General features: G+C 63.0%; 1 protein-coding gene across 1 annotated transcript in view; it reads right to left on the bottom strand.

The window, feature by feature from the left end:
• Positions 1-474: 474 nt before the first annotated feature.
• KIAA0100 (KIAA0100 ortholog) overlaps positions 475-7,292 on the bottom strand; it is a 23,328-nt gene continuing 16,510 nt past the window's right edge. The window contains exons 20-39 of the mRNA XM_009995112.1: positions 7,069-7,289; positions 6,745-6,935; positions 6,559-6,658; positions 6,281-6,483; positions 5,651-5,945; positions 5,365-5,522; positions 4,414-4,620; positions 4,205-4,304; positions 3,916-4,098; positions 3,532-3,653; positions 3,298-3,453; positions 3,105-3,226; positions 2,841-3,021; positions 2,675-2,761; positions 2,475-2,585; positions 2,254-2,389; positions 1,907-2,031; positions 1,460-1,561; positions 1,231-1,365; positions 475-1,019 (exon numbers count right to left, since the gene is read on the bottom strand). Coding sequence (XP_009993414.1) covers positions 837-1,019; positions 1,231-1,365; positions 1,460-1,561; positions 1,907-2,031; positions 2,254-2,389; positions 2,475-2,585; positions 2,675-2,761; positions 2,841-3,021; positions 3,105-3,226; positions 3,298-3,453; positions 3,532-3,653; positions 3,916-4,098; positions 4,205-4,304; positions 4,414-4,620; positions 5,365-5,522; positions 5,651-5,945; positions 6,281-6,483; positions 6,559-6,658; positions 6,745-6,935; positions 7,069-7,289 — 3,118 coding nt within the window. The 3' untranslated portion in view covers positions 475-836. The remainder of the gene's footprint in view (positions 1,020-1,230; positions 1,366-1,459; positions 1,562-1,906; positions 2,032-2,253; positions 2,390-2,474; positions 2,586-2,674; positions 2,762-2,840; positions 3,022-3,104; positions 3,227-3,297; positions 3,454-3,531; positions 3,654-3,915; positions 4,099-4,204; positions 4,305-4,413; positions 4,621-5,364; positions 5,523-5,650; positions 5,946-6,280; positions 6,484-6,558; positions 6,659-6,744; positions 6,936-7,068; positions 7,290-7,292) is intronic.

The raw sequence follows: 7,292 nt of genomic DNA, 5'->3' as shown, positions 1-7,292 counted from the left end.
TTGGCCCCCCGCATCGCCTGCGCATCCCGGGACGCCCCCTGCACCGGGACTGCACCCCCGTCACCGGGGCTGGGACCCCGCAAGGGCAGCGCACCCCGAGACACCCCCTGCACCGGGGCCACACACCCACCCCTGGGTGTTCCCTCCCGTGCCCCAGCTCTGGCCAGCACACACACCCCCCCAGAACTCCCCTCGAACACTTCGGGGTTCCTCCTTCAACCACTCACCCACCCCCTGCACCCTGCTTGCCGCAGCCCCCAGCCCTGGGGGCAGCCAGGGGGGTCCTGCAGCCCCTGCAGAGCCCCAGGGCACTGGTGGGGACAGGAGGGGGACAAGGAGGACGCTGCCATGGAGCCCTGAGCCCCCCAGGGCCACCCCATGGGTGGGTGCTGCCGAGCTGTGGTGCTGGGGGGCACTGAGGGTGAGGCACTGCGGCGTGAACGGGGAAGCCAGTAACGAGCCACTGGACTGAGGCTGCTCCAAATTAAAAACTCTTTATTTAAAGTCTCTCCCGTTCCCCTTTCTCCCAGCCCGGAGCGATCCTGCTGCTTCACCGGGCCCAGGGGCCGGGCCCAGCACCCGCACAGCAGGGAGGGGAGGGAAGCTCACGGGAACCCTTGGCACAGGGGTCTGCACCCCACAAAGCGGCCCTGGAGCGACCCTGCACCCCACACCCCCGTGCTGCTGCAGCCCTGGGGCTACTGAGGGGCCTGCACGTGGCCAACCTTGGGCACGGCCACACTGAGCAGCACGGCTCCCCCCACCCTTGGGGGTGCCCCTCCAGAGGGAGGAGCACAGGGCACCCCAGTCCTTTCCCGGCCTGCCGGGTGCTGCCATCACTTGCGCCTGCCAAAGATGGACTTCTTGCTGGGGTTCTTCTCGCCCACGCTCAGCCCAATGAGCAGACGTGCCTTCTCATCCTCCTCCTGCTGCTGGATGGTCCCGTCAGATTTGCTCTCCAGCTTCCCCCGGGCCTCCACGCCTGGCGCCGGCTTCAGGCGGAGCTTCTCTTTGATCACCTGCCCCGGGATGGAGGGGGCTCAGCACCCCATGGCCACACCCAGGCCCCTCAGCACGGGTGGGAGCATGAGCTGCTGAGCCAGCCTGGTTGCTTCCTGCTCCTGAGAATGTGCCACCTGCCATGGGGTCAGCAGCTCCATCCCAGGAGGAAGAGCTCGGCCCCCTCCCTGTGAGCAGGAAGCAGCCAGGGTGGGCTGGGGTCTCACCTACCTGTGCCACCAAGGCTTTTCGGCTGTCCCTCTTCACCGCCATGGCAAAGTCCAGCCACGTCCACGTGTTGTTGTGGTACTCCAGGCATGGCAGCACCAGGTTCAGGTCACCCCAGTCCATGCTGCTCTTCTCACCCTGGGTGACAGGGGTGTCAGGCAGCTTGGGATGATGACCCAGGCCATAGGGCCATGCCCCCTCCCCAGCACACCCTGTCCCACAGGTCACACACCTTGTAGCTGACACAGAGTGGCACCTGGGGGATCTTGATGTAGATGAAGGAGTTGTTCATGGCTGCACGCTCCTTCATCTTGTCGATGTCATCCACGGGATGCTGGGGACAGAGCAGGAGCCAGGAGCAGAAGGGAAGGAGAGGGGAGACAGCTGGGAACCAGCAGGAAAGGGACAGCTGGGCACTGGGCCATGGCATTGCTCCACCAGGGAGAGGCGAGAGCTGCTCTGGCACCGTGTTAGGAAAATGAGATGCTGCAGGGACCACAGAGTGTGCAGGTGCGTGGCTGTAAAGGATGCAAATCCTCATGGAGGGAGGGAGCAGGAGAAAACAGGGACAGGCAGGCAGGAGGGGGACATCACTGCCCAGCCCTGCAGCCAAGGGAAGCCAGGCTGGCTCCGCAGCAGGGCTCTCCCACATTTCCCCCCTCAAGGAAGCAGCAGGTACCTCGGGTGCTTTTCTGAATGATCTCCTGACCCCTGATGTTCGATTCAGTCCCTGAGCGACTCCTTTCCCTGGGCCCAGCGAGTCATCAGCCACAATCAGCTGCCGTGGCTTCACCACGGGGATCCCTGGGACAAACAAGGCAGGAGGAGGTGGTTGGTGTCCAGGTGGGGGTCAGTCATGACCCAGACCCTCCCCAAAGGCTCCCTGCCCACAGGGTAGTTTGTAAGTCCCTATTCCTCGACACGTAGCCAGCTGGCAGCTGCCCACAAACATCCTGGACATGAAGCCAGAGTTGCTCAGCAACATCCCTTAGGTGCCAGGGAGGAGGGTGACCATGAGCTTCTCACCTGTTGTCACCAGCTTGGATTTGTCTTCCTCATCCCCCACCTCCTCCTCCTCCACATTGCGGCCAGGGAAGAAGAAACCCATCATCCTGTTGAAGAACTGCTGGGTGAGCTGGATGGTGAGGGGTACCACGTTCACCTGTGGAAGAGAGGGGTGTCAGAGCCAGGCCCACACTGCCCACGCCCCACGGGGACCCTGTCACCTCCTGCCCAGCCCTTGGCACCTCGAAGTGCTCCTTGATGGAGATGCCTCCCACCGGCGGGCGGACCTTGCTGAAGATCCTCAGTGCCAGCTGCCGGCCAGACTGGCAGGAGCTCTGGGGACGCAGCACCACCTGCAGGGAAGAGGCTGGGTGGCTGGGGTGAGGACAGGCCACCCATTGGTCCCCAGGGCACAGGGCTGCTCCCCCAGGCTGCCACTTGCCTTGTACACAGCGTTGGGCAGGAGGTTGTTCATCGTGACCCAGCCCAGCTCCAGCAGATGCTCAGCCGTGTCATCAGACTTGTTGACCTGGGCACACAGACCCCTCAGTCCCACACGTCCCGGGCCCTGGTTCAGGTGCCATGGGTGCCACGGGCCAGCTCCATACCTTGCTGTAGAGGAAGCGCTGCAGCTCCAGCTCGGCGATGCCCAGCTGCCCGTCCTCCTCAGTCAGGCGCCAGCGCGCCTGGGCAAAGTAGAACTCCGTCCGCCGCGCCACGCTCACGTCTTCCGGCTGCTTCCGCAGCTCCATCTTGTTGGCTCGTTGCAGCTGGAAGTCCTTGAAGCACCTGCAGCAGAAGGGAAGGTTGGGATTTGGGAGACCTGGAGTAAAGGGGACACAACGATGGGGGAAGCCAGAGATGGCCCCGACCTGATCAGGATGTTCAGCTCCTCGCTCTCCAGCTGCAGATCAGCTTTCTCCTGGCTCAGCTGCTGCTGCAGCCTGTGGTTGAGGTCGAGCAGGCTCTCGTTTTTGCTGTCATCCTGCAGGGACTGAAGGACAGACAACCCTCAGCACCCTCTACCCCAGAGGGAGCCAGGCCCTGCCCAGGATGTGGGCTCACCTTCACGTTGGAGTACATCTGCTTCTCCAGCTGCCGGATCTGGGCGACGTGCTGCCTCACGGCCTCCTGCAGGTGCAGGATGCTGCTGCGCTGCTCCTCAGGGTTGCTGGAAATTTCCAGCTGGAAGCGCACCCGTTGCTTCTTCTCACTGTGCTCCTGGACACAGGGATAGGGAAAGGTTAGGATTGCCCTGGGTGTGGTGAGTGACACAGTGACCCGAGGCCTGGTGGGTACCTTGCGCTTGGGCTCCACATGCAGCAGCAGGTTGTTGACTATGTCGAGGATCATGGCATACTGTGCAGGGTTGGTGGAGATCTCCAGGTCGTGGTGGATCAGTGTGAATGTATCTACAGCTCCTGCAAGGACACACAAAGGGCAAGTGGGGACATCAACATGGCCAGATACTGGATGCACATGGGAGCTAGCCAGAGATGGAGAGAATGGAGAATGGGCCAAGATGGTTATGCTGGCTCCAGCAGCCACAGAATGTGGTGCACTACCTGGGGACCCACCCTCTGATCTCAGCAAGGGCAAGACACACCATCCCTGGCCTTTTCCAGCACCTCAGGGCCAGCCCAGAACTCTACCCCCTGAGACACAGTGCATGGAGATACTAACCTTCCTGCTTCTTTAGCAGATCCTCCTTCTCCTGGTTGGCAGGAGTCTCAGGGGGCTTTATCTGCGTGGCCAGCTCGGGGTCGATGTCATGACTGTAGCTGATATAGTACATGCGGCAGCTGCAGCGCGAGATGATCCTCTGCACTTGCTGGGTCTGCTGGGCTTCTGAGGGCTGGTTCCAGTCTGCGGACAGACAGGGGGACCACAGTCAGAGCACTGTATCCTAGAATGTTGGGGACCCAAGGCAGAGTCCAGGAGCTGGCAGGGCAGTCAGGTGCACAGGCAGTACCTGTGGTGGTGCTGACCATGCCCCCCACTGCCTGCCCGCTCTCCATCAGCTCCTGCACTGAGTCCAGGCTCCGTTGCCGATGCTCCTCGATGTTTTTCACCTGGGGAGGCAAGGAGACACTGCTGGCTGTCCCTGCTCCTCCTGCCACAGGTACAGCACTGCTGGTCCCCCAAGCTGCTCACTCGTTACAGCCCCCCCAAGCCACCCACCTCCAGCCAGAGCTGCCCATGCTCCCTCTCAGTGGGGCTACTCTCTGTCGTGGCAAAGTACTGCATGCCATCCAGCAAGCAGGTCCAGGATGTCTTCTGCTTCAGCGTGTCCCCATACCAGGCAGGATGGTGCTGGCACTGCAGCAGCTGGGCCTTCGCAGCAGACACGATCACACAGCCCTCTGTCTCCGCACCGCGCAGCACCATCTAGGGGGCAGAGACCCCGCGGGGCAGACGAGCCCTTCAGGGGCAGGCAGGGCCCGGCTCACAGCAAGGCCAGGGGCCGGGCAGGCTGGCCCGGGGCAGGTACCTGGCAGTTGACCAGCTCGATGAGGCAGTTGCGGTTGTAGATGTCATCGGTCTGGCAGGCAGCGATGCCGCACAGCTGCTCACTCGCCCCCGACTCCTCCTCCGTGAAGACCACGAACTTGTCTGTCTCCTCAATGAGTTTCTGCAGCATGTAGGCACCTGGGGAAGGAGAAGGGGTCAGTGGGAGGCCGGGGGGTCTGGCCGGGGGGAAGGCAGGCAGGGCTTTGGGCTGGTGTGCACTTTGCTTTCAGTGGGTTCCCCCTTGCCCCTCTCCCTGCCGTGCTTACCCCCTGAGGAGGCTCTTTCGGGACGGCCACTGGTGATGGGGACAGTCACTCTGGCAGGGACAGAGTGAGCAGAGAGGGGGCCCCGCTTCAGCTTCTTGGCCTGCAGCTGCGTGTCGATCTTCAGCCCCTTCAGGGCCTCGGTGGAGAGGTTGCGTTTCAGCACAGCTGCCTTCTTGTAGCCGTCATAGAGGCCGAAGGCAATGTCCCTGTTGGTGGTGGTCCAGGAGGCCCGCAGGTCCACCAGGTGCAGCTGGTGCGTGTGGAACCCCGGCGGGGCGGACGAGCCCTTCAGGGGCAGGCAGGGCCCGGCTCACAGCAAGGCCAGGGGCCGGGCAGGCTGGCCCGGGGCAGGTACCTGGCAGTTGACAAGCTCGATGAGGCAGTTGCGGTTGTAGATGTCATCGGTCTGGCAGGCAGCGATGCCGCACAGCTGCTCACTCGCCCCCGACTCCTCCTCCGTGAAGACCACGAACTTGTCTGTCTCCTCAATGAGTTTCTGCAGCATGTAGGCACCTGGGGAAGGAGAAGGGGTCAGTGGGAGGCCGGGGGGTCTGGCCGGGGGGAAGGCAGGCAGGGCTTTGGGCTGGTGTGCACTTTGCTTTCAGTGGGTTCCCCCTTGCCCCTCTCCCTGCCGTGCTTACCCCCTGAGGAGGCTCTTTCGGGACGGCCACTGGTGATGGGGACAGTCACTCTGGCAGGGACAGAGTGAGCAGAGAGGGGGCCCCGCTTCAGCTTCTTGGCCTGCAGCTGCGTGTCGATCTTCAGCCCCTTCAGGGCCTCGGTGGAGAGGTTGCGTTTCAGCACAGCTGCCTTCTTGTAGCCGTCATAGAGGCCGAAGGCAATGTCCCTGTTGGTGGTGGTCCAGGAGGCCCGCAGGTCGACCAGGTGCAGCTGGTGCGTGTGGAAACCATCGTCCCCATCCCGCAGGGGCATCTCCTGGGCACAGAAGGTCAGAACTTCAACACGGCAAAACTCGTGGACCTCACACATGGGAGCTGGGAGCCCTGACAGTCCCCACAGGCAGGGCAGCGGGACCAGAGCTGATGAGACCACCCCAGAGCCCAGGGGGCCACCGCAGAGCCCTCACCCAGGCCCCATTCCATGCTGTGGCTAGAAGAAGGCACCCCTTTGGCTCTCAGGAGATCAGAGGCCCTGCAGGTCTGTCTCCTCTGCAGCCACATCCCTCCCCCATTGCACCCAAAGCCCCTGTGTCCCAGGAAGATGCCATCAGGTCAGCACAGGCTGCCATGTCCCTGTGTTTGCAGCAGTACCTCCTCAGCTGTGCGGTTGCTGTGCCGCTGGTAGGTAAGGGAGGACAGGCTCAGCAGGTGGGTTTTCTTCACCAGTGTGTCAAGCCGGTGGTCGGCGTTCTCATCACAGGTGGAGGCCATGAGGTGCACGGTGACCTGGCTCAGGTCACTCACCATCTGTGTGATGCTCCACTCCGAAATCAGGCGCCGCATCACCGTGCCAGCTGGGAACAGGGAGAGGGGTCAGCTGGGGCCCTGCTCAGCCTGGGAGTCAGTAGGCCCCCCCCCATCCCACTCACCTTGTGGGATAAGTCGCTGAGTGCCACGGGTGAAGATGTGCCCCTGGCAGCACTCCACTTGGATCCCTCGCTGCTGGGCAAAGGAGGCCCAGTAATGCACCTGGGAGGGAGCAGAGGGCAGAGGCTGAGAGCCCAGTGCAAGCAGGACCCGGGGGGTAACACCAGACCCCCACCCCCAGCACTTGCCTGCAGCCGGGGGAAGAGCGCCGTGTAAGACAGCTGCTTGTAATGCTGCCCCAGCTTCTTCTTACTGGGTTTCATGTTGTGGAAGAGCTTCCCACGGCAGATGGGGCGAGTCACACTGGTCCACGTGGCCCAAAAGTTCTGCATCCAGCGGAGGGTGCTGCTGTAGAGCAGGATCCGGGGCTGGGAGTGCTCTGAGAATACACCCACCGTCAGCCAGCACTGCAGGCAGGGGCACAGCAGCGGCCAACCCGGGACCCACAGGGATGGCTAAAAGCAGCAAGGCCTGCCCCGGCCCCAGGGAACCCCCAGTGTGCTGTCACCCACCCTCGCTGGGCCGTGTCAGGTCCATGCGGATGGAGAGGTTGAGGTTCTCGGAGCGGAAGGCACGGTAGGAATCGTACTGCTGCCCCACCGGCACCTCGGGCAGGAACTCGGGGGAGCGCAGCGCCACGCCGTGGTGGTCATGGGGGTTCCCGTGGCACAGCCACTGCAGGTCCAGTGTCATGCACAGGTCGGGCAGGTGCAGGAAGCAGCAGTCGTCATACCTG

This window comes from Chaetura pelagica, unplaced genomic scaffold (assembly GCF_000747805.2).
Source record: "Chaetura pelagica isolate M959 unplaced genomic scaffold, ChaPel_1.0 scaffold713, whole genome shotgun sequence".
NCBI classification, from domain to species: domain Eukaryota; kingdom Metazoa; phylum Chordata; class Aves; order Apodiformes; family Apodidae; genus Chaetura; species Chaetura pelagica.
This window is presented reverse-complemented; position numbering and strand designations above follow the sequence as displayed.